We start from the raw sequence: 26,813 nt of genomic DNA, 5'->3' as shown, positions 1-26,813 counted from the left end.
CATGCTGAGTTAGCTTTTCACTGTACACTTGTATGTATAGATTTGTATGTATGTACTAGTATATCTATGATAAATTTCAAAATTGGAATTTTGAATCAGAGGTTAAGTATATTTATAATTTTGATGGATAAAGGTAATTGCTATTCAAAAATGTTAAACCAATGTACACTCCCACAAGAGAATGAAATAACCTTTTTTCTATATGCTATAATGTCCATTTATTCTGCAAATATATATTGAGTCTAATTATATGATAGACACTCAAGATATATTAGTAAACCAACAGATAGAAATCCCTATATTCAAGACGATTTCTGTGTAGTATTGCCAGATAATAGAGTGTGGAAAGAGGCAGTAGTCAAATGTGTAAACAGCATATGTGGTATATGTATATGACTTTGCTGAATTCATTTATTAGCTCTAATTTTTTTGTATGGAATTCTTAGATCAAGTCAGAGAACAGAGATAATCTTGTCGGCCAGTTTAAATGCATTTTCTTGGAGTTCCCCTTTGTGGTTCAGTGGTTAACCAATCTGACTAGGAACCATGAGGTTGCAGGTTTGATCACTGGCCTTGATCAGTGGGTTAAGGATCCAGTGTTGCTGTGACCTGTGGTGTAGGTTGCAGACATGGCTTCAATCCCGCATTGCTGTGGCTCTGGCATAGGCTGAGGTGACAGCTCTGATCAGACCCCTAGCCTGGGAACCTCCATATGCCAAAGGAGCGGCCCTAGAAAAGGCAAAAAGACCAAAAAAAAAAAAAAAAAAAGCGTTTTCTTTTTCTTGCCTGATTCGTCTGAGTAGACCTTTCAATACTATTTTGAATACTATTGGTGAATGCAGCCTTCTTTTTCTTGTTGCTGATTTTAAGGGAAAAGTTTCCAGTCTTTCAGCATTGAGAATCTTATCTATAGGTTTTTCATATATGGCTTTATCATGTTGAGGAAGTTTCTTTTTATTCCTATTTTGTTAACTGATTTTTTTTGAATCATGAAAGTGTATTGAATTTTGTTAAAATACATTGTTATTACATTGATGTTTGTTGAACTATCCTTGAATATATTGAATCATCCAGGAATACATCCCCCCCTTGGTCATGGTGGATAATCCTTTTGATATGCTGTTGGTTGTAGTTTCATAGTTTTAGTGTGTGTGTGTGTGTGTGTGTGTGTGTGTGTGTGTGTGTGTGTGTGTGTGTGTGTGTGTGTGTTTAGGGCTGCACCCACAGCATATGGAAGTTCCCAGACTAGGGGTCAAATCGGAGCTACAGCTGCTGACCTATGCCACAGCAACATCAGATCAAAGTTGTGTCTGCCACCTACACCACAGCTTATGGCAACGCCAGATCCTTAACCCACTGAGCAGGGCCAGGATTAAACCTGCATCCTCATGGATACTAGTCAGTTTTGTTACTGTTGAGCCACAGTGGGAACTCCTAGTTTCTTAGTGTTTTGTTGAGTAATTTTGCATCGACATTCCTAAAAATATTGGTCTAGTTTTCTTCCTTTTAGTATCTTTGTCTTGCTTTGTTTTCAGAGTAATGCTGACCTTTTAGAATAAGTTAGGAAGTGTACTCTCCTCTTCACCTTTTTGGAAGAGTTTGAGAAGGATGGGTCTTAATTCTTTAAGTGTTTGGTAGAATTGCCCAAGGAAGCCATCTGGCCCTTTGTTAGGAGATGTTTGATCACAGCTTCAGTTTCCTTGTTAGTTATAGGTCTATCAGATTCTCTATTTCTTCAGGATTCTAAGTGTGTGTTTTTAGGTATCTGTTTCATAGCTGTTATTGTTGGTGTACAGTTGTACATAGTTTTCTCTTAGAAATCATTTTATGTCTGTAAAATTGGTAGTAATGTCCTTACTTTCATTTTTTATTTCAATATTTTGAGTCTTCTGTTTTTCTTGGTCAATCTAGCTAAAGGTTATCTATGTTTTTTATTTTTTCAAATAACTTACTTTTGGCTTCATTGATTTCTGTATTTTTCTATTTTTCTGCTCTAATCTTTCTGTTGATAATTTAGGACTTAATTTGGTCATTTTCCCACTAGTTCTCTAAGAGGTAAACTTAGGTTGTTGATTTGTGTTTATAACTTTTAGTTTCCTTCTTTTTTTTTTTGTCTTTTTGCTATTGCTTTGGGCCGCTCCCACGGCATATGGAGGTTCCCAGGCTAGGGGTCAAATCGGAGCTGTAGCCACCGGCCTACGCCAGAGCCACAGCAACGCGGGATCTGAGCTGCGTCTGCAACCTACACCACAGCTCACGGCAACACCGGATCGTTAACCCACTGAGCAAGGGCAGGGACCGAACCCACAACCTCTGGTTCCTAGTTGGATTCGTTAACGACTGCGCCACGACGGGTATTCCCTGAGTTTCCTTCTTAGCATTGTTTTTACTGCATCCCGTAAGTTTTAGTATATTGAGTTTTGATTTTTGTTTCAAGGTATTTTTAAAAAGTTTCTTTGTGATTTCTTCGACTCCTTGAGTGTGTTTAGTTTCTATGTATTTGTAAGTGTTCCACTTTTCCTGCTCTTATTGATGTCTAGTTTTTATTCAGATGTGATTGGAAATCATATTTCATACTATTTCTGCTTCTGTATCTGAGTTATTGAAAATTTATTGAGACTTGTTCTGTAGTCTTACATAGTCTGTTCTACAGAATGTTATATGTGAAGTTGAGAAAGAATTGTATTGTGCTTTTATTAGGTGCAGTGTTTTCTGTGTCTGTTGGATTTAAATGGTTTGTTCTGTTTTCAAATCTTCCATTTCCTTATGGTCTTTTCCTATTGTTCTTTGTATCTATTATTGAAGTGGAGTATTAAAATCCAATTTTTTTTTTGTTTTATTTTTCTTTTTGCTTTTTAGGCCACTTGTGGAATATGGAAGTTCCCAGGCTAGGGGTCAAATTGGAGCAATAGCTGCCAGCTTATGCCACAGCCACAGCAATGTGGGACCCAAGCCGCATCTGCAACCTACACTGCCTATTTAAGACCAAGATCACTGCTGTCCTGGGGAGGGGTAGGGCAAGAGGAAACATACCATAAAACATGACTAACATTTTGAAGATGGCTTTTTTTTGATTGGGCATTCTCTTGTTTCTGCAAACTTTCAGCTGTTTTCCAGAGGTACTACAAAGTTGGTTCAGAAAGCTTCTGGTCTTTTTTGTTTGTGCTTCAGTTTCCATGGGGCAACAATATCTTGGAGCCTGCTAGTTCAACATTTTGGTGATGTCACTTGTAAGAACTGTATTTTTCACATACTTCCTATTCCAACAATTCTTATTTTAAAGTGAAGAAACTGGGGCTTAGGAAGCTTTACAAATTGCCAAAAATCACAGTTCTTGTTAATGGATTGTGATTACACTCTTCTAATGAAAAGTGACTTTATCTTATCATATATTAGGAGCTCACAGTAAGCATCTGATAAGATGGTTGCCTCATAGTTAACAGGGTAGAATTAAGCAGGAAAGGGACTGTCTTATCTTGGGCTACTATAACAAAATACCATAGACTGGGTGGCTTAAACCACAGACATTTATTTTTCACAGTTCTAGAGGCTGGGAAGTCCCAAGATCAAAGTGCTGGCAGATTTGGTGAAGGTCCATTTCCTGTTTTGTAGATAGCCACTATTTCACTAAATGCTCACATAACCTTTTCTTGGTGCATACACATGGAGAATCTGTTCCTTTCCTTATAAGGGCACTACTCCTATCATGAGTGTCCCACCCTAATGACCTAATCTAAACCTAATTAATCTCCCTAGGGTCCCATCTCCAAATACCATCACACTGGGTATTTGGGCTGCAACACATGGATCCTGGGGGTGTCGTGGGGGAGATACAGACACCTAGTCTAGGTTGTCCTTATTCACTGAACGAACCAAATCTTTTTTTTTTTTTTTTTTTTTTTTTTTGCTGCACCCACAGCATGTGGAAGTTCCTGGGCCAGGGATCAATTGAACCCATACCACAGCTGTAACAAGAGCCAGAGCAGAGACAATGCTGGTTCCTAACCCACTTACCCACAAGGGAACTCCAAAATTTTCTTTAATAAGATGGTATTAAGCAGGAATGGGTGACAAATTACTTTGTTTAGAATACTCATGCTGAAGAACATGAATCACAATTTGAAAAAATGCAAAGGCATGCTGTGTTCTGGGATAGAAAGACAGTATCATAAATGTCACTTCTCCTATAATAAATGTATACATTTAATGCAAATCCAGTTAGAATACCAGTGGGATTTTGAGTATGAGAAAACTATCTTCATTTATGAAGAAAATTAACTTAGATTACCAATAAAACTGAAAAACAGGAAGGGGTGGGGGACTTGTTTTATTATGTAGTATGAATCTACAAGGCTAATGTTAATATTATCAATTAATATGGTGTTAGTATAGGAATAGAAAAATAGATTAATGAAACAAGAGAATATAGAAATAAGGTCTTGGTATAAGTCAAAATATAAGGCAGCGTTAAGTTGAATGAGGAAAAAGATCATACAGTTAAAGGATTACAAAAAGTTTCAGTTCAATCGGAAATGCATGGTTATCAGTAAAGGATTACGAACAGGCTTTTCCCACTGATGCGTGTCTGGAAAGTTGACTTTAAACTTGCCTTTCTATCACAGTTTCCTTGAAGAAAATACCATTGTAATTCTCTCATTTGTAGCCTGTACCTGGATGTATATGCCAACTCTGAATTGGCATGTAGACACTAACAGCCTGTGTAACTAAGGCATCACAAGTCTTGGGAAACCAGAGGCAGTGGATTATCATTCTTACAACCGAGTGTGCTCCATGTGATGTTGGTAAACCAGGCAGATGCCCTGCTATGTTGTAAAATGTCATGAAGGAGAATGTTAATGTTTCCCAGTGGTGAGATGAACTACACCCATTGTGACCTTTTCTCCCCATGCAGTAGTGAGGCACTGGAAGCTGTAGTTGCTTGGGCAGTTGCATGACTGATGAACATGCTGTGAAGACGTTTTCTTGTCAGGACAACGATAATAATAAACCTAATGCTGGGTTAAAGCTTATTCTGTTCTCTCTGTTTTGATTGCCAGTTCAAATCTGTGATTGGTTCTGGTGGACATGCAGATGTCAGAGCTGTGTGACTGGTTGCTAAACTGGATGCTGGATTTTTTTAAACAAATTGTCCTTGTACAATTGGCAACCCATCTGGAAAAAAATAAAATGAACTCTCATATATCTCATTAAAAAATTAAATTCTAGATGGATTAAATATTTACATATTGCAAAAAGGAGACAATAGACAACTTTCAAGAAAATCTAAGAAATACCATATAGAGTCTAGAGATTAAAATATCTTTATAACCAATCCATAAACTTCCTAATCTCTAATATGCAAAGAGGTCTTCAAAACCGATAAAAAGATAAATAATCCTAAAGGAAAATAAGCTAACATTATGAAGATTTACAAAGAAGAAAATCTAGAAGCAGGTGAGGTTTATATCTATCAGACCCATCACACAAACACGAATTTTAGTATAATACCACCTATTGCAGGGCGAGAAGCTTTTTGAAAATAACTGATAGCCTCTGTTAAAATTTAAAAATAGCACATATGCTTTGATCTAGCAGTCTCTTGCCTAAAATCTATCCCCCAGAAACAAAAATACCTAAAATGTAAGGGCCAATTATAAGGGTGTCTACTATAGTATTGGTTTGCAGTAGCAAATAACTAGCAACAAGCTGAATTAGTAAACGCATGGTTGAGTCAATTTACAGTACACAATATCACAATACTGTGTAGCAATTGCTTTTCTTACTCTGTCTATCATAATCATTCTTGTTGCTGGGTCTTGGCAATGGCCAACCATAGGTACCAAAAGTTAATACTAGTTTGGTCTGGATTCTGGTGACATCAAAGCTGCACTAGTACAAGGGCCTAACACTCAAGGAATATGAGAGAATGCTTAATGAGAAATGGAAGAAAAGAGAGGATAATTTAGATTCATGTAGATATACATATGTTATTTGGATATATTATCTCAGAAAATCAACCCCTGGCATTTACAATCTTATCTCAAGACCAACCTTTAAAAATGCTAATAACAAGCAGTGCAGTGCTATAGTTATATTAGCACAGTAATATTTTAAGTTTAAAATAAATTGATATATTTGAAAGTAGCCTAAAGTTTAAATATTACATTCTCATTATTATCACTATTTAAAAAAAAAACATTAACTGCTTTCTTATGTCAAGTTACTGTGGGAAAGAAATCAAATAAAAATCCTCAAAAAGATTTGCTTCAAATAAAATAATTCTGTTTAGGTCTGAGATCTCCTTTTTCAGTAATATTTTCCCCAAAGAAAGAAAACAAGAGGTGGGGTGGCGGGGACTGTGTCTGGCTGATTAGAGAAAAAAATTAGTCTCTGTGTTTAAAATTGAAGCTGAAATGCAGGAGATGATGTTTTACTCAGTGGCATATAAAAAAAATAAGGTAACATCATTTCCTTATTTAAAAAATGTCAAATTTTGGTTATATGGACTATGACAATTTCTGATGTTTCTGAAGAATTAACAAGTCTGTGCATGTATTATTAAACAATATGATCCTTAAATACATGTGATTCAATCACCTGTTGCAAAATCTTGCTTATAACTTCTCAGTAGCGACCATACAGAGATTAGTGATATGACATTTGAGAGAGTTAAGTTTAAATAACTGGATTTGTTAAGTTATAATCCCATCTGAAATTTTTATCTCATATATTTTTTTGACCACATCTGTGTCATGTGTAAATTCCTGGGCCAGGGATCAAACCTGCACCACAGCAGTCACTTGAGCTGTTGCAGTGATAATGCCAGATGCTTACCCTACACTACAAGAGAACTCTGATTTTATATTTTATAGTGGAGATATCATTTTAGAAATATCTTCTGTAAAATATTAGCATCTAACTGGGAATGTTAAGTCCATTATAACCTGTGCTCCATGTAGCTTCCCTACTTCTATCTCTTTTTTAATCTTCAGAAGTTTAAAAGAAATAGCATAAGCAAGAGAATAAACCCAGAATTAACTAACATTTTGTTATATTTACTTGGAATCTTTCTTTTTAATGAGAGATAAAACTGAAGTATCCTTTCAATTGTCATGCTTGGCCCCATTTCCCGTCCACTGCCTTTCTTTCTAGAGACAACCACTTTTGGGAACTGAGTGTGTATCCTTCCAATCCATTCTTCATAGCTTTACATAAAAAAGTTCATTTACAACCAATGCTTTAATACTAGTGTTGGTTAGTGTTGATTTGATTAAAATTTGCACAGGTGTGATAATTAAAATTCACAGGTGTGATAATTAAAATTCACACAGGTATGATTATAATATAGTCATTACTTCATTTTTTTTCACTCTACGTGATTTTTCAGATTTTTTGTTAATACATATAGATCTGTTAGACTTAACTGCTAGAGAATAATCTACAGTGTGACTATATCATATTTTATTCACCCCTTTCAAAAGTGACACACATTTGTTTCCAATTTTTTGCTAATGTAATTCATGCTGTAATGACCATAAAGGTATATGGCTCCCTGGATACATGTATCAGTTTCTTGGGTATATGTAAATATACTTGATATCAGTTTCTTAGGTATATGTAAATATACTCAAGAGTAAATATATTACAAGTATATATTCTAGAATTGATTTTAGAAATTCTTTCCTACCCCAATATTTGAAAAAATTCTATAAAATTCTTATATTGCCAAGTTTTGCTCTTTGCAGTCTAGTCTTCAATATTTTTGGATTTTATAAATTCTTTAGCAGATGAAAGCAACAAAGATCTAATATTTTTTCATATGAAAAGTCACTTACCCTCAGACCATTTTTTGAATCATCCAGATTTTCTGATCAACTTGTGATTACCACCTCTATCAACTGCCAATTCCCCATACAGACATGCATACTTTTCTGGATATAACAGTCACAATCTTTGTTTTCTATGACTGCACCAAGAGCAAATAATATTGATGATTATACATGTAGCAAAACAAATAACAAAAAAAACCCCAACAATTTTGTTTCTTAATACCTCTCATATCTTTGTCTGAATGCATCAGGTAGGCCTTCCAGAACCATGTTGATTAGTGTCGAACTGGATCTTTACTTTAATGGGAATGTGCCTAAAAGTACACCATGAACAGCATGTTGTGGAGTTCTGGGGTATAGGCTTTCATGATACTATGATAGTTATTACATTTTCTGTATTTTAAGTTTTGAGTTGTTGCTTAAGGATTTTCCATGTTCATGTCACTTTACTGTAAAATGAATTTTGATTTACTGTTTAGTATGAATTCTCTTGAAAGTTTTCCTAAATTCAAGGCATTCATAGGGCTTTAATGAGTATGAATTCTCTGGTGTCTAATATGATGTGACTTCTGGCTAAAAGCTTTTCCACATTGATTACACTGATAAGGTTTTTCTCCAGTATGAATTCTCATATGCAGAGCAAGAGTTGAGAACTGAGAGAAGGCTTTCCCACATTCATTACAACCATAGGGCTTCTCACCTGTATGGCTTCTCATATGCACAGTAAGAGATGAGCTTTGACAGAAGGCTTTCCCACATATTTTACATTCATAAGGCTTATCACCCGTATGAATTCTCACATGTACAATAAGTGATGTGATTCGAGAGAAGGCTTTTCCACATTTATTACATTCATAGGGTTTCTCTCCTGTGTGAATATTGTGATGTTTAATGAGGTACTGCTTCTGCCTAAAGATTGTTCCACATTCATTACATTTATAGGGTTTCTCTCCAATATGAATTTTCTCATGCTCGGTGAGATTTGATTTGCCACTGAAGGCTTTCCCACATTCCTTACATATATATGGTTTTTCTCCTGTATGACTTCTCTGGTGTCTAATGAGGCTTGACTTCTGAATGAAAGCTTTCCCACACCCTTTACATTCATAAGGTTTCTCTCCAGTATGTATTCTTTGATGGATAATGAGGTTTTCCTTCTGGCTAAAGGCTTTTCCACACTCATTACATTTAAAGGGTTTCTTTCCACTATGTATATTCTGATGTTTAACAAGGTATTGCTTCTGGCTGAAGGCTCTTCCACACTGATTACATTCAAACGGTTTCTCTCCTGTATGAATTTTCTCATGCTCAGTGAGATATGATTTGCCACTGAAAGCTTTGCCACATTCCTTACATGCATAGGGTTTGTTTCCAATATGATTTCTCTGCTGTTTAATGAAACTTGGCATCTGAACAGAAGCTTTCCCACATTCATATGGTTTCTCTCCAGTATGATGTTTCTGATGAGAAAGCAAGTTTCCCTTCTGGGTAAAGGGTTTTCCACATTTATTACATTTATATGGTTTCTTTCCTGTATGACTTCTCAAATGTAGAGTAAGGGATGAGACTCGAGAGAATACTTTACCACATTCAGTACATTCATGTGATTTTTCTCCATTATGCATTTTTTTATGCTCTGTGATGTTTTGCTTCAGGCTAAATGTTTTTCCGCATTCATTACATTCGTAAGGTTTCTCCCCAGTTTGAATTTGATCACGCTGAAGGAGATCTGATTCAGGCTGAAGGCTTTCCAACATACTTATCACGCACAGATATTTTCTCCAACAAGAATTTCTTAGTATTTCTTGACATGTGACATGGATTGAAGCTTTTCCACATCCAATAAATTTATATGATTTCTCTTCAGTAGTAATTCTCAAGTATCTAACAAAATTGAATTTATGATGAAGGACTTTTTACACTGGTTATCCTGAGAGTAGATGATAACAAACTGGGATGAAATATAGCATCCTGATTATATTCTTAACAGTTCTTTTTTAGGCAGCTTTTTTCATATTTAAGGGTAAATTACATTCTAAATTCTTTTAAACTGAGTCCCATATTTAGAGTAGTAGTCTTAAAGAATCAATGCCTGTGCTCAGAGGAAGTATTTTTCTGCTACCAAAGTTTTCTGAGTTTCTCCTTAGTTGTATTTTCACGGAAAAGGGTGAGACTTAACTCACAAGTCTTTCCTCTTGTGTCTTTATATATTTCCCAGGCCCTTTCTAAAAAAGAATACCAAAAAATCATCATTGAAAAGAATTAATATAAAATATTTAATGCTTGGCATGTAGTAAACATCCAATAAAGGAGCTATCATCATCATCATCATCAATACCACCAATACTTGCAAACTTTTCCACTGTTTTTAATAAAATTCCCAGGCTAGGGATCTAATTGGAACTGCCACAGCAATGCCAGATGTGAGCCACATCTGTGACCACACTGCAGCTTACAGCAATGCTGGATCTTTAACCCACTGAATGAGATCAGGGATCTAACCCACATCCTCATGGATACTAGTTGGGTTCTTAATTTACTAAGCCACAACAGGAACTCCATAAATGTGCAATTTTAAAACAGATTCTTTATTTAAAACCTAACCTACCAATATAAAAGAAATCTTAAATACAAATAACACCCATGGGTGTATGTAGCTTAAACTGCTTTTAAATGAAACAATGTGCAGTAAAATAAGGGAAAACATGAAGAACAGGTGATAAAAAGGATGAAAGAAAATATAAAATTTGGAAATCTTAGGATTAAACAATAAAAAATAAAATGAATAGGAGTCTTATAAAAGGGATGTGTGGTTAACTAAGATATTTATTTCTACATTTTCCTGAAACCCCATTAACATGACAAGAGGGGATGAAGGACATGATTCAAAAACTAAAAGGTTGAGGAGACAAGAGTAGATGAAAGATTTAGGATATTTTGAAAGTAAAGCAAATAAAGGACTGTAAATTAACAGCAGAACTGAGTGGCTTAAATGAAATTCTAGCAGATAAGGATGGCACTTAGAAGCAAGTTAATTTATGACATAGCTGTCAACAAAAAGTCTTCAAAACTGGAGAGACCGGATAAGAGTAGAATAGAAGGTGGGGCTTATAAAATGATTATAATATGAAAGGAGCAGCTGACTTCCCTAACTCTCATAACTAGAAGGAAATAGGAATTTATTATCCAGGTAATATAACTGAGAGACTCAAATTTAGTGATGACAGGGAAAGTAGATCAGAGTACCATACTGAAAGAAGGGGATGAATAAAAGTATATATATGGAATAGGGTCCCAACCAATTTCTACTGCTAGAGTCCAAGAATGCTGGTAGTTGCCAAGTGTCAGATAATGGAAGAGTTCTTTTATGAAAAAATGAGATTGTGAGAACACCTATAGATATTGACATTTGGAGTCATAGAAATACCTATAGATATCTGAATGAATGCTGTATAGTGAAGCCCACTATTTTACAGGCTACACGCATGTATACCAAGATTACAATCACCTTTCTGGTACCTAAATGTATTAATGCAGAGTTAAAAATCACACACACACAAAATCTGGGTAACAGCCCTAAATGTGAAAGATAAATCACGACAAATAGGTGGGAAAAAAAAACAAAAAAAGGCAAGGAAAAGAAGAAAACATATAATCAGTATCAAAGAAAGCTAATAGCAATGAAATGTTAACAGGATTCTATTAAACAAGTACTTTTGGAAATAATATGATGTTGACCTTAAAAGTTCAGTAGGTTGAGGGAAAAAAATCCAGAATATCTCCCAGAATTAAAAAAAAAAAAAAAAAAAAGTAAGAAATGGAAGGGAGGGAGGAAGGAAGGAATAAAGAGTAATCACTGGGAAATTAGTAGATTAGTGGAGGAATCCAGGAGGTTCAAGAGAAAATATGAAGGGGCAGAGAAAGGAGTTTCATAGAAAATATGAAGAAAAACGAGTGCAGGAAAATTTCTGAACCCCATTCTTTCATATTAGCATGTTGATAATGATTACAAATGATTACATTTAAAATAGGTAAAACAGGATTTTCAGTCATGGTGCAGTGGTTAACGAATCCAACAAGGAACCATGAGATTGCGGGTTCAATCCCTGCCCTTGCTCAGTGGGTTGACCATCCGGCGTTGCCGTGAGCTGTGGTGTAGGTTGCAGACATGGCTCGGATCCTGCATTGCTGTGGCTCTGGCTAGGCTGGCAGCTACAGCTCCGATTAGACCCCTAGCCTGGGATCCTCTGTATGTCGCAGGAGCGGCCCAAGAAATGGCAAAAAGACAAAAAAATAAAATAAATAAAATAAAATAGGTAAAACAGCTATATAAAATCTGGGAATAAACACCAATAGACACAGCCAAATGAGTAGAAAGTGTTTGTCTGTGGATAGGAACTGTGGCTGAGGAAGGATGGAGCAAGCATTGCTATAATCCTATCATTGTATAATACCTACAGACAATAGTGCTTTTTTTTTGTCTTTTTGCCTTTTCTAGGGCCGCTCCCGTGGCATATGGAGGTTCCCAGGCTAGGGGTCCAATCGGAGCTGTAGCCGCCAGCCTACGCCAGAGCCACAGCAACGTGGGATCCGAGCCGCGTCTGCAACCTATACCACAGCTCACGGCAACGCTGGATCCTTAACCCACTGAGCAAGGGCAGGGACAGAACCCGCAACCTCATGGTTCCTAGTCAGATTCGTCAACCACTGTGCCACTACGGGAACTCCAATAGTGCTCTTTTTATCTACTTAAAACCTAGTTTTACATGAAGCAAAGTACACATATATACAAGGGGAAAGCACATATGCCAGAAAAAAAAAAAAAATCCATCTTTGCTTCCAAATGTGATTTGCATCAGTTTTTTTTTTTTTTTAAATAGGGCCGCACCCCAGGCATATGGAAGTTCCCAGGTTATGGATCAAATTGGAGCTATGGCTGCCAGCCTACACCACAGCCACAGCAACCTGGGATCCAAGCTGCATCTGCAACCTATACCAGAGCTCATAGCAATGCCATATCCTTCATCCACTGATCGTGGCCAGGGATTGAACCGGTGTCCTCTTGGATACCAGTCAGGTGTGTTTCCGCTGCACGGCAGTGGGAACTTCCTGCATCAGTATTTTGATTATTGATACTATGATTTCTGGATACAGAAACTGTCAATGCCATCTATTTCAGTTTTCATTTACATTTCTCCTTTTGTTGTGCCTGATACACTGGCACCCAAGCTTTTTTCTTGCCAAGAGACCCTTTCTTGGCTTCTGCGTAAACCCTTTCTTTTATAACTGTTTTCCATCCACTCACTGGAATTCATTATCCTGATCTATCCATTTCAAACTTTTATCCTCACTTTCTTACAAATCATTTAAAAAACTGACTAATAATATGCTGTCACGCGTATCAATGCTATAATTTTCATAATTAGAAAAAAATACCTCAACCCTTACTGCATAAGGAAAAAAAAATCACTCAAAATGAATCCTAGACCTCAATATAAGCATTAAAATTATTAAAAGAAAAAATGGTAGACTTCATCATAATTAAAAACTAATTAAGGAGTTCCCGTCGTGGCGCAGTGGTTAACGAATCCGACTAGGAACCATGAGGTTTCGGGTTCTGTCCCTGCCCTTGCTCGGTGGGTTAACGATCTGGCGTTGCTGTGAGCTGTGGTGTAGGTTGCAGACGCGGCTCGGATCCTACGTTGCTGTGGCTCTGGCGTAGGCTGGTGGCTACAGCTCTGATTTGACCCCTAGCCTGGGAACCTCCATATGCCGCGGGAGCGGCCCAAGAAATAGCAACAACAACAACAAAAGACAAAAAAAAAAAAAAAAAAACAACTAATTAATGCCCTTCAAAAAACACAATTAAGAAAATAAAAAGGGGAGTTCCCACTATGGCTTAGCAGTAACAAACCCAACTAGTATGCATGATTCAATTCCTGGCCTCACTCAGTATGTTAAGGATCTGGTGTTGCCCTGATCTGTTGTACAGGTCTAGACAGGGCTTAGATCCAGCGTTGCTATGGCCATGGCGCAGGTCGGCAGCTGCAGCTCTGATTCAACCCCTAGCCCGGGAACTTCCCATATGCCATGAGTGCGGCTCTAAAAAAAAGACGTTAAAAAAAAAAAAAAAAAAAAAAGAAAAAGAAAAAAAGAAAAAGGAAAAGGAAAGCCATAGACAGGGAATAACTGATAAAGGGCTTGTATCCAAAATATACAGAACCCCCTTGGAGTTCCCCCTGTGGCTCAGCAGTAAGGAACCTGATTAGGATTCATGAGGTCTTGGGTTTGATCCCTGGCCTCGCCCAGTGGATTAAGGATCCGGTATTGCCGTTAGCTGTGCTGTAGGTCACAGATGTGGCTTGAATCCCAAGTTGCTGTGCCTGTGGCAAAGGCCTCCAGCGGCAAGTGTGATTCAACCCCATCCTGGGAACTTCCATCTGCCACAGGTGTGGGGCCCCTAAAATATCAAAAAAAAAAAAAAAAAAAAAAAAAAGCCTGGGAATGCCTATGTGCCACAGATGCAACCCACAAAAGACAAAATAAAAACAAACCCCAAAACCCAAAATATATACAACCCCTAAAACTCAATAATAAAAAGATATTTAGTTTTTATTTTTTTATTTTTATTTTTTTATTTTTTGTCTTTTTTGCTATTTCCTGGGCCGCTCCCGCGGCATATGGAGGTTCCCAGGCTAGGGGTCGAAACGGAGCTGTAGCTCCCGGCCTACGCCAGAGCCACAGCAACGTGGGATCTGAGCTGCGTCTGCAACCTACACCACAGCTCACGGCAACGCCGGATCGTCAACCCACTGAGCAAGGGCAGGGACCGAACCCGCAACCACATGGTTCCTAGTTGGATTCGTTAACTACTGTGCCATGACGAGAACTCCTATTTAGTTTTTAAAATGAAAAATAGAATAGATATTTCACAAAATAAAACATGAATGGCCAATAATCATATTAAAAGAAGTTTATCTTAACCAGTAATTTGGCAAATGCATCTTAAAACCTAAATGAGATACATTACATACTCATTAAAATGGCTCAAGTTAAAAGGACTGCAATTCTAAATGTGAGAGTATAAAACAACAAATTTTGATTCATTGCTGGTGGAAATTCTACCCAGTAGTCCCACTCCTGGGCATTTATTCAAGAAAAATGAATAAATATGTTCACATAAAGACTGGTATGTGAATTTTCATAATAGCATTATTCATAATAGCCAAAAAATGGAAATAAAGCCAAGTGTCTGTCAACTGGTGAATAGACAAGTTATGTCCATACTGTGTAATACTAACCAGCAACAAAAAGGAACTAAATATTAATAGATATAATATGAATCTCAAAAAATAAAGCTAAATCAAAGAAATCTAATGCAAAAGATTACATTTATACGAAATTTTAGAAAAGATAAAGCTATAGTGACATAAAGCAAATTATTGGTCACTAGGGATGGAGAGGATGTAGTTCAACTGCAAAATGGCACAAGGGACTGCTGAATAAAATGTTCTACATGTGAATTTTGGTTATATGGCTCTAAATTGCCAAAATTTATCAAATAATATACTCTAAGGGGGTGACTTATTTGTGTAAATTATACCTCAATAAAGCTGAAAATGTAAATCTTCCCAAACCGAAGCTCCACAACAATCACAAATTTTTAAATAATTTTATTTGCGCTTAAGGCTGCAGACAAAAAGGATAAAAAACTGGTCTTTCGCTTAATGAGCTTCAATGTATGTCTTAGACATCAAAGTGAAAAGTACAAATATAATATATACTTAAGATCCAAGGTGCTCTGGAAGCTACAATATGGGATGGAGATACAGAGATTAAAGAGATTGGGCTAGAAGTGATAGAGACAGTTTAATAAAAATGAAGTTTAAGGCTCAGTAATGGATGGGACTTTGATAGATGGATCACTGCACAATCAAAGGCAAAGATGCAAAGAATTTCATACCATGAAGGGGGAGGTAAGAAGGGTGCAACCATTACTATTTAAAGCTGGAACAATAATAAAAATAAACCAACTATGTGGTAAAGAGGGAGACTTAAATGTGTAAAATATACATCACCCCAGTAAAAGTAACAGATAGTAAATAGATATTGTCTGTGGAAATCAAGTATGAAGACTTAGAAAATTATGAATATAAAGGCAACCACAAGAAAGAAAAAAAATATAAACTTTCCAAATTTTCTGAAAAAAATATTCAAAACAAAGCAATCAAAGAGCCTATAACAAAAGATAGAAATGGTAAAAAATGAAGCAGAATTTAAAACAGTATATAATATTGGAGTTCCCTTCGTGGCGCAGCTAAAAGCGAATCTAACTAGGAATCATGAGGTTGTGGGTTCGATCCCTGGCCTTGCTCAGTGGGTTAAGGATCCGGCATTGCTTTGGCTCTGGCGAAAGCCGGGAGCAACAGCTCTGATTAGACTCCTACCCTGGGAACCTCCATATGCCTCAGGTGCAGCCCTAAATGGACAAAAGTCAAAAACAAACAAACAAAAAAAACAGTATATAATATTAAAGAATCAATACCAACCCTATTGTTCCTGTCAATAAATGCAACTAGAATAAAAATGACTATTAAAAGAACTACGATAGGCTCATACAGAAATTTCTTAGGCCTCAACCCAGACCTCCTGAATCAGAAAACCTGTGGATACAGCCCAGCAATCTGTACTTAACAACCCTTCCAGATGATTTTGATGCATGCTAAAGTCCAACAATTGATACAGCAAAACTCAACTAAACTGTATATAAGAAATGCATCTAAAAGAAATTATCAGAAATGCTGGAAATAAAGACTAAAGATAAAGAAGATAATCATGAACATATAAACTACAGAAATCCAAGCTATAAAAACACATTAACTGGCGTTTCCGTCATGGCTCAGTGGTTAACGAATCAGACGGAACCATGAGGTTGCCGATTCGATCCCTGGCCTCGCTCGGTGGGTTAAGGATCTGGCATTGCCGTGAGCTGTGGTGTAGATTGCAGACACGGCTCGGATCCCATGTTGCTGTGGCTCTGGCGTAGGCCGGTAGCTATGGCTCCAATTTGACCCCTAGCCTGGGAATCTCCATGTGCCCCTGGAGTGGCCCTAGAGAAAAGGCAAAAAGACAAAAAAACAAAAACAAAAACAAAAACAAAACCTTTCACTTGTAAATTATCAAATCTACTGGCTTAAACACTCTTTGATCAAAACAAAGAGGAAATTAAAATAAACTGCCTAATATTCATAAATATTATTCAGAACACAATGTATATTAAAACCCATAGAACACATGTGGAAAATGCTTGGAGAAGTTTTAGCATAAATGTTTACGTTACCTTTGTCTTTTTTTTTTTTAGGGCTGCGCCTGACACATATGGAGGTTCCCAGGCTAGGGGTCGAATTGGAGCTACAGCTGCTGGCCTACGCCACAGCCACATTAAATCTGAGCCATGTCTGCGACCTACACCACAGCTCAAAGCAATGCTGGATCCTTAACCCACTGAGTGGGGCCAGGGATTGAACCCTCATCCTCATGGATGCTAGTCAGGTTCTCTAACCACTGAGCCATGAGGGGAAGTCCTATTTACATTATTTTTAAGAGAAATTATATTAAACATTCAAACCAGGGAATTAAAATAAAGAAGAAGAAACAGAAGAAAAATAGAAAAATTAGTAAGGTAAGTAATTACTGCAAACAAAAATAGAAGTAATAATGGATTCATGAGTTGGTTCTTAGGGAAAAATTGAAAAGGAATAAAAGCAAAATTATAAATATAAAAAATGGTTATTTGGAAATAATCATAGATGAAAAGTAAATACTATAGAGACTATTTTGCTCAACTCTATGCAAATAACTTTGAAAACCTAGCAAATATAAACTATGAAAACTCAGACCAGGAAAGACAGAAAATCTAAACACAAAAAAATCAGACAGGAGTTCCCGTCATGGTGCAGCAGAAAAGAATTCGACCAGGATCCATGAGGTTGCGGGTTTGATCCCTGGCCTTGCTCAGTGGGTTAAAGATCCAGCATTGCCATGAGCTGTGGTGTAGGTCGCAGACACGGCTCAGTCTGGTGTTGCTGTTGCTGTGGCCGTCAGCAACAGCTCTGATTAGACCCTTAGCCTGGGGACCTCCATATGCAGGTGCGGCCCTAAAAAAAAAGACAAAAAAGACAAAGAAAAGCCCAGACAATTGTTCAGACATTTTATCACCTCAAAGTCCAAAGTCCAAGGCTTAATATGTTAATTTTACTAAACTTTTAACAAATTATAATAATACTATTTATTTAAAATTTCCTTTTTTTTTTTTTTTTTTTTTAGGGCTGCACCTGCAGCATATGGAAGCTCCTAGGCTAGGGTTGAAATGGAGCTGCAGGTGCCAGTCTACTCCACAGCCACAGCAATACCAGATCCAAGCTGCAACTTCAGCCTACACTGCAGCTTGTGGCAATGCCAGATACTTAACCCACTGAGCAAGGCCAAGGGTCGAACCTGCATCCTCATGGATTCTGCTTGGGTTCTTAACCTGCTGAGCCACAAAAGTAGGTGTGAGAGTTTGTAATTAATAGATACAAACTATTACCTACAGAACGTATAAACAACAAAGTTCTGCTGTATAGCACCAGGAACTATTCAATATTCTGAGGTAAGTCATAATGGAAAGGAGTATAAAAGAGAATACACACACACACACACACACACACACACACACACACACACACACACAACTTAATCACTTTTCTGTACAGCAGAAATTAACACAACATTGTAAATCAACTCATGCTTTGATTTTTAAAAATTTGCAAAAGTATGATGCACAACAGATCAGGACTAAGTGCTATATTAAAAACCCCAAAAGAAACCACAGAAATTATATCTCCTTGGTAATTAAAGCCCCTTGTATTTTTATACGGATTATATCAACATCCTTCACACATACTTAATAGAACTGAATTTTTTACAATGGAAAATGACAGTCTTGAACTGAACTAGGCAACAATTTATCTGAATACCAGGCCAAACGGTCCTTTTAATAATATCTATCTTGTGGTTTAAAAATGTTTTCAAAATATAAGTCAAAATGCTTTAATGCCAAGCAGACTAACTTTATGCTATAATAACTGAGATAAACAGTTGCAAAAGAGATCCTATGGTTTACAAAGCCTAAAATATTTACTATCTGTACCTTTCTTGGAAAAATTTACTGACCTCCTACCCTAGAATGGTGGTTCTTCCCTCCTCTACATGGCTGATACTAGGATGCATTGTTGATCCAGCTTCCACCACATCCAAATGATAAACAGACAACCTGGAGGAAATCTGGATCTTAAAGTACCACAAAGACCAAAGCTACCACACAAATCTTGACTACTCACCACATAATTGTTATGTGGCCAAGAATTCAATTCCAGAGTTCCTGTTGTGGCTTAGCAGGTTAAGAACCCGACATGGTGTTTGTGAGGATACGGGTCCGATCCCTGGCCTCACTCAGTGGGTTAAAAGATCTTGCATTGCTGCAAGCTGCAGCGTAGGTTGTAAATGTGGTTCAGATCTGGTGTTGCCATGACTGTGGCATAGGCTGGCAGCTGCAGCTCCAATTAGACTCCTAGCCTGGGAACTTACATACGCCACAGGTAAAGCCATTAAAAAAAAAGAGAGAGAAAAGAAATCAGTTCCTATATTCCTTAAGCCAGCACCATTTTGGGGTTTATTATGGTCACTTAGTTTTACCATGACTGATAACACTTTTTAATCCTTTACATATCATGTATCTGCAGACACCAAGTCTACTCAGGCATTACAGTATGCAAGTGGTTTCAGACCATAAGAAAATGAATGGACAAGAAGATGAATCAACTCGTGACAAAAACATAGTAGGGTACAGTCTGCCAGCCTCTGTTCTTAACAGGTCACCATTTACACAGAACACATTCAAGAATTTGCTTAACACTTGAACATTCTGATAGATGTTACAGCTCTTCTCCACACAGCAACCATAGGAATCTCGTCACAGTCAAATCATGTCAGTGCTCTGCCTAAAAGTCTCCGTGTGTACCATAAAAACACTTAGAAACATACAATGTTAATACTGGTTTCTTCTGGGGAGCAGAAATGGAATACTGATGACCAGAAATGAGTATTGTTTTAATGTCTATCAATTAGAAGTATTGGATTTTAAAAATAATAGTACTCCATTCGCAGCAACATGGATAGAACTAGAGACTCTCATACTAAGTGAAGTAATTCAGAAAGAGATAGGCAAATACCATATGATATCACTTATATCTGGAATCTAATATACGGCACAAGTGAACCCTTCCACAGAAAAGCAAAGCATGGACTCGGAGAACAGACTGGTGGTTGCCAAGGTGGGGGGGGAGTGGGATGGATTGGGAATCTGGGGTTAATAGATGCAAACCATAGCCTTTGGAATGGATAAGCAATGAGATCCTGCTGTATAGCCCAGGGAACCATATCTAGTCACTAATGATGGAGCATGAGAATGTGAGAAAAAGAATGTATATGTGTATGTGTGACTGGGTCACCTTGCTGTACAGCAGAAAACTGACAGAACATTGTAAACCAGCTATGATGGGAAAAATAAAAGTCATTAAAAATAATAAAAAATAAAAATAATAGTACTATTTCTCTTTAAAAAAAGTAAAAGGGAGGTGAACTGGATGTTAAAAGAGTTATACTAAGGTAGTTGGAGGTGAGAAGACAATATGAAATAAGAGGGTAAAATTCAAATCTGAGATATATAACAACAGAAGGAGGAAGAAATGATAGTTAAATTTTATTTATTTATTTTTTGTCTTTTTAGGGCTACACCTGTGGTATATGGAGGTTCCCAGGCGAGGGGTTGAATTGGAGCTGTAGCTGCTGGCCTATGTCACAGCCGCAGCAATGCCAGGTCTAAGCCACATTTGCAACCTACACCACAGCTCACGGCAACGCCAGATCCTTAACCTACCAAGGTGAGGCCAGGGATCGAACCTGTGTCCTCATGGATGCAAGTCAGATCCGTTTCCACTGAGCCACAATGGGAAATCTGATAGTTAAGTTTTAAAGAAAATAATCTACATGCTACTTTTTGAAAGATTATAGATTTATAATCCTTGAAAAAGAATGAATGCTTAAGGAAAGGAGTCTTGGTGTATAGGGAGAAGTGAAAAATGGAAAATGTTAGCGGGGGAAGATGTATAAAATTTATGCTGTGAAAGTCATAAAATTGAGACTACAAATGAGGTAGAGAGGCTTGCAGCCAGAACAGAGGTTAGAGGACCGACCAGTCCTCCAGAATCTGAGAAAAGAAAAGCATCAGTCCAGGCAGAGTATTTGAAAATGTTATTTAGGTTTCTAAAGAATTCCCACCAATTTTCACTTCACAAGATAAAGGCTGATAAGCAAATCTCCTCAAAAAAAAACTGCAGATGGAGTTCTTGTCGTGGCTCAGTGGAAATGAATCTGACTAGTATCCATGAGGACGCAGGTTCAATCCCTGGCCTTGCTAAGTGGGTTAAGGATCTGGCGTTGGGTGAGCTGTGGCATAGGTTGCAGATGCAGCTTGGATTTGGCATTGCTGTGGCTGTGGCTTAGGCCAGTGGCTACAGCTCTGATTCGACCCCTAGCCTGGGAACCTCCATATGCCGAGTGTAGCCTTAAAAAGACCAAAAAAAAAAAAAAAAAAGCAGATGTTGCAGACTCACTGAATAATTATAATGAACCTTTATCCCATTCATACCTGCTACGTTCTTTCTTACTTACCTGGAGAACACCTCCTTTACATTTTTCCTCAATCATCCATTGCTCTTCTTGTTTGATCTGGTGACTTAAAATTTAAAATACTGACATGGGGCTTGGGTGTTACTGTTGAAGGTCAAAGCTGCATCCCAGAATTCAGGCTGAGCCCTTAGGACCCTCAAAGGACATGAATGATAAAAAAAAGCATAGCTATGAGGATGCACAAGTAACTGGCCTGTGAAAAAGAACAAAGTAGAGATGATCCTTTGGCTTAGAAGCTGGAGCATATACATAAATGTGAGCACAAGGAAAAAAAGAGTATTTCTAATTTACATCTTAGGCCAAACCCATTACGCCATTTAAAGGCTCCACACACTTCAAAATACGGGAAAGAGAAGGAACCTTATTTTCAGAATTTAGGTTATACAGAGACACTACAAAACTGAGTTGCTAGTTAGGTAAAATCACAACCTGTACAGGTACCTTTGAGCAGGTGTCACTTGTAGCCCTGCTCCTGATTTTTTTCTTTTCATTTCTTTTTTCTTTTTTTACAGCCACACCTGTGGCTCATGGAAGTTTCCATGCTAGGGGTCAAATCTGAGCTGCGGCTGCTGGCCTACACTGCAGCCACAGCAATGCCAGGTGCAAAATGCATCTGTGACCTATGCCACAGCTTGCAGCAACTGACAGATACTTAACCCATGAGCGAGGCCAGGGATCAAACCTGCATCCTCACGGAGACTACATCAGGCCTTAACCCAGTAAGCCACAATGTGGCTCCCGTGCTCATAACTGAATAGTCCAGTCACAGTTTTGAATATTATTTCCTCCCACAACCCTTTTCACATAAATGTGGAGTCACCAGCACTGAGTGATATGGATAAAATGTAAAGGAAATTACTCTGGAATTATTCATGGCCCAGAGTTCTTAAAGGTTTTAGAAGCCTAATATTTTACCTAGGTGATGTTACTCTAGGAGAAATTAAATATTTTAAGTGTCCTGTAATTATATGATCATTCAATTCATTGGTTCCGCAAATATATTTATCACTGATTATATACTGATGAGACCATGGTCTCCAATTTGTAATGGGGTGTGACAGATAAAAGGGGTCAAACTTTCTTAGAAGCTCTTCCTTTATTCCAATGTAGAAATGCTTAGAATATGGTCAGATAGTGCTATGAATTGATGAAAACAATACAGAAGGCGAAAGGATGGAGGCAAACCACAGGAGGAAAGAGGTAAAAGTGTGACATAAGGAGTCTGAAGTGACTATGCATCCTCCTGATGGAGCTGTACATTATTAGGCAGCTGGATATATGGATGAGGTGTTCAGAAAAGCCTCAATAGGGGTGGTCATTTGTTACTGCTCTGGGTCAGCTGAAGCCATAGCAGTGGAATTTTGTTACTCATAGAGTTGTTAGAGGTGAAAAAAAAAATGATCAAAGTCAGAAACTTAGGAATACTAATATATAGGGACAAACAGAAACATAAGTCACTAATGGAGGGGAGTTGTTCCTTGGTTTTGATTGAAATTATAAAAATGAGAATAGTATCATGGAAGTCACGGAGACATTAAAAACTAAGGCAATGATAAACATACGAAAAGGAATGAACATAGAAATCTATCTAATTCCTCTATCCCAGTTAAAAATGGAAATGTACAAAACAGGGAAGCAAAAATGCGGTTCTTGGAGTTCTCCTGTGGTGCAGCGGGTTAAGGATCTGGCATTATCACTGAAGTAGGTTGAGTTGCTACTGTGGCATTGGTTCAACCCCTGACCCAGGAACTTCCATGGCTGCCCCAGATGCAGCCAAAAACACCCTAAAATGTGATTCTTATCCCTGCCCTAGCTGCTGCAGCCCCCCACAACTGTTTTTATTTTCTCTGTAAACTTCAGAAGTTTCTTCATGCAGTTACAAATATACATTTTTATCCCCACTTACTAAAAAAAAATAGTGTATTACACCAAACACTTTACTTTCTTCATGTAGCAAAATACATTGCAGGCTTTTAAAATCTAACATATGACATATATTTCCATTCGCTTGTCTTTTAGCTCCTTCATTAACATTTAAAAATAATCTTCATATAAGTTTTACACATTTGCTCTTTATCCCTAGGTGTTTTATCTGATTTGTTGCTATGCAAATAAAGTAGTCTTCTTGATAACTCTTACTGATTACTTTCAGTATTTATCAAAGCTATTATGTCTATACATGAATTTTTATACTGATACTTTTTCACTTTATTGAAAACTATTTTGTGTTATACCGAAAGAAATTGTAGATAGGGAAAATAAAAATTCGTTTCACTACATTTACAAAAGGCTATTTGGTTTGGGGAAAGCCTGGTCCAATTAGTGTGACTGCCATGATTCTTGACAAACTAGGGAGTCTTAAGTCGGTTACTTGATTTCTCCACCAAAGACTGGACAACTTGCTTCCCAATTCTGTGCTGTCTGCACTAGTACAAACTACCTCGCCTAAAGCTATTCCTTAGTCCAGGAATTCTCAATGCAGCCTCACCAAAATGCCTCCAAAAAATTAAGAAAAGTCAATACCTAGGTGTAGTTTAGACATCCATTAATAAGTTTTCCGGAAATCTTTCCCCTTAGATTTTTTTAAAATGATGATATTGTTTTCTACTCCACAATGAGTCTTTTATATAAAAATCGCTTTAAAAATTACTTATCCGCACAATTGTTTAGCTTTCTCCCTTTCTCACCTTTCATAGAAACAGATGCTCCAGAAAGATGCATCCTTATTACCATTATTTTTAGAAAGTGAGGTTTAGATGATACTACCCCACTAAGCTCACAATGCCACCCACTAACTTGGAACTACACAAGTTGCAACTCTACAACTGTCACACCCTTGGTCGCCCACACGCGAACCCGCCCCAGTTTCCTTCTGTACCCCTGCCCCCATCCACATGAGCTTTGAACAATGCACGTCACAGAAGGCGATTCTTCCCGTTCAATTTTCCCAGCCCAGTCGTAGGCTCCGCGAAACCTCTCCTATAAACTCCCGCTGACTGGATTGTAAGCCCAGAAACCTAGATCCCGCACCCAGATCTGACCGCCGCAGAACCAAAAACAAACTCACCAGCAGACAAAGACGACGATGGCGAGCCAGAAAGCTTGCGCCTGCGCACTCCTTGGGCTGGGTAGCACTCCCAGAGGTCTCCTGGGCTTCAACAAGCCCCGGCTCACTACCCTGCGGAGTCCGATGATGTTGGTCGGTCGCCCACTTTGGTGACTGTGGACTACATTTCCCAGAAGTTTCAGTGATTCCAATCGTCTTTCGCGCTTTCTCAACTCCACCATAGCTTTGGCACTGTCTCCCTTGTCGGGGGACAAGTGTCTCTAGGCTGAGCCTCAGGACTTAGGTAAATAACATTCTACCTGTGTTAGGTCTACTTCTGGGAGAGGGCAGTGATATGCCTCGGGTTATATACAATAAGCTCACTTTAAGCACGCTGGGGTGATTCCCACTAGAAGCCACAGTGCCAGGGTATGCCAGGAGCGCCAAGCTCCAGGGCGCGTTTGAGGTTGGGGGCGAGCAGGGGTGAAGAATGGAGTGGTGGGCGGATCTCTTTGGCCGGGTTCACCCCCGGCGCCATCTTGTCCCTCGCGAGTGCGGCGCTCAACTACATTTCCCAGAGGGCGCCGCGGTCTCCGGCGGCGGCTCTGAGCGGAGCTCTTCGGCAGCCGGGCCTTAGTCTCGAGTGGTTGAGCCCGGCCGCTGATGCCCTGCGCGGGAGATTGGAGGTGAAACGTCTGTCTCGCGGAACCGGGATCAAGACTTGTTTTAAGTCTGTTCAGGCGGAATGGGCGGGTTTGGGGAGGGGAGTGTCGGTTATGAAGTTGTGTGTGACTCTGTGCTTCAGTGATGTGTCTTTTTTTTGTGACTGTGTGTGATACCGTGTTTATGTATGTGAGGAGTTTTACGTAGCGAGTCGCCGTGGTGTGATACTGTGTGTCCCTGTGGTAGGTGTGTGAATTTTTTCTAAATGACCATGTGTTCCTCTTTGTGTGCAGGCATAGGGAGTTTTGTGATTGTGCTTCTGTGACTGCGTCCCAACGGAAACTGTGTGGCACTGTGCGGAGGGAAGAATTTATGACTGAGGTTGTTACCTTTGTGTCTAGCGGTAGATATGTGACTGTGCAGCACTGGATGCGTAAATTTGAGGGTCGGCACTGTGTGTCACGTATAGTCATATGTGAGAAACGGGATGGCTCTTCCCCTTAGCAGTAAAGACCTTGAATATGATATTGAGGTTAAAGTGGAAGCCTAGATCTTCTCTGTTAGCCTTCCTCTTTTGGGGGCGGGAGGGCAAGGGAGTAAGGTGACTTTATCATTTGGACCCCAAGAAAGGTTCGGGAGTTCCCTTCGTGGCGCAACAGAAACGAATCCGACTAGGAACCATGAGGTTGCTGTTGATCCCTGGCCTCGCTCAGTGGGTTAAGGATCCGGCGTTGCGGTGAGCTGTGATGTGGGTCGTAGGCTGGCAGCTGTAGCTCCGATTGGACCCCTAGCCTAGAAACCTCCATATGCCGCGGGTGTGCCCTAAAAAAAAAAAAAAAAAGTTGTTCTTGCCCATCTCGGTCTATTAGCGGCTCATTGGGTCTGTCCCTTGTAGTGCGGAGCCAATAAACACACCACGTGCTTTCGATTAAAGCAGAAGCATGTATTACTTGTGACAAGTAAGGAGACAGGGAGATAGCTCTCAAAGCACTGTTTCTCCAGAGCTGGAGGGAGAAGTTTTAAACCCGGGGTGGGGGTGAGGGGCAATGCATAGTCTCGAAAAGGCAGGCATATTAAAGAGGCAAAGGTTACTCTAGGTTGCCAAAATCTGTAAGCAAACATGTGTTTTGGTTGTTTGTTCCCACTAATTTTTTGAAACATGTGGTGTTTGGAACTTTATGCAATTTAACGGTTTCTGCAAAACCAAGCACACTTTGGTTTAACCCCATTTTTTACTTACTGCTGTCTAGCTAACATAGTCCTCTTCCAAGAGAAATCTCAGAGGAGGAGAAAATATTAGTTGTGACATCTAAAAGTCTTTTTAAAGGTGACGATATTTTCGCTTTGTTTTTTTCAGGAAGTGATTTTTTTTTTCTTGGCAAACGCATAACAAAGACCCGTCATTAACCTGGAACCTAGTATTTCTCTTTGGAAACGTCTTCCTTGAACTTCCTAATTTTTAAAATTAATATGGCAAACAGTTT

The 26,813-nt window shown here is 38.5% G+C and overlaps 1 protein-coding gene across 8 annotated transcripts; it reads right to left on the bottom strand.

Moving 5' to 3' along the window:
• Positions 2,114-26,147, bottom strand: ZNF260 (zinc finger protein 260). Of its 8 annotated transcripts, none has more exons than XR_002345315.1 (5): positions 24,688-26,147; positions 21,603-21,813; positions 8,053-10,054; positions 7,836-7,966; positions 2,114-5,172 (listed from the first exon to the last, which is right to left on the bottom strand). XR_002345315.1 is itself a non-coding variant. In XM_013998471.2 (5 exons), exons 3-4 carry the CDS (start codon positions 9,584-9,586, stop codon positions 7,872-7,874), a joined length of 1,152 nt encoding a protein of 383 aa, XP_013853925.1. In that variant the 5' UTR covers positions 9,587-10,054; positions 21,603-21,813; positions 24,688-26,147; the 3' UTR covers positions 2,114-5,172; positions 7,836-7,871. The 8 variants fall into 8 exon arrangements, 5 of the variants coding, with proteins under 5 accessions (XP_013853925.1, XP_013853926.1, XP_013853924.1 ...); XM_013998471.2 differs by having other exon boundaries at positions 8,530-10,054; XR_002345314.1 differs by having other exon boundaries at positions 7,836-10,054.

Source organism: Sus scrofa, chromosome 6 (genome assembly GCF_000003025.6).
Source record: "Sus scrofa isolate TJ Tabasco breed Duroc chromosome 6, Sscrofa11.1, whole genome shotgun sequence".
Lineage (NCBI taxonomy): Eukaryota > Metazoa > Chordata > Mammalia > Artiodactyla > Suidae > Sus > Sus scrofa.
The sequence above is the reverse complement of the archived record's forward strand: the minus strand, read 5'-3'. Positions and strand labels throughout refer to the sequence as shown.

What these genes read in the sequence shown, in the direction of transcription:
- ZNF260 (XM_013998468.2), bottom strand. Translation starts at nt 9,586, where the DNA reads ATGTTGGAAAGCCTTCAGCCTGAATCAGATCTCCTTCAGCGTGATCAA.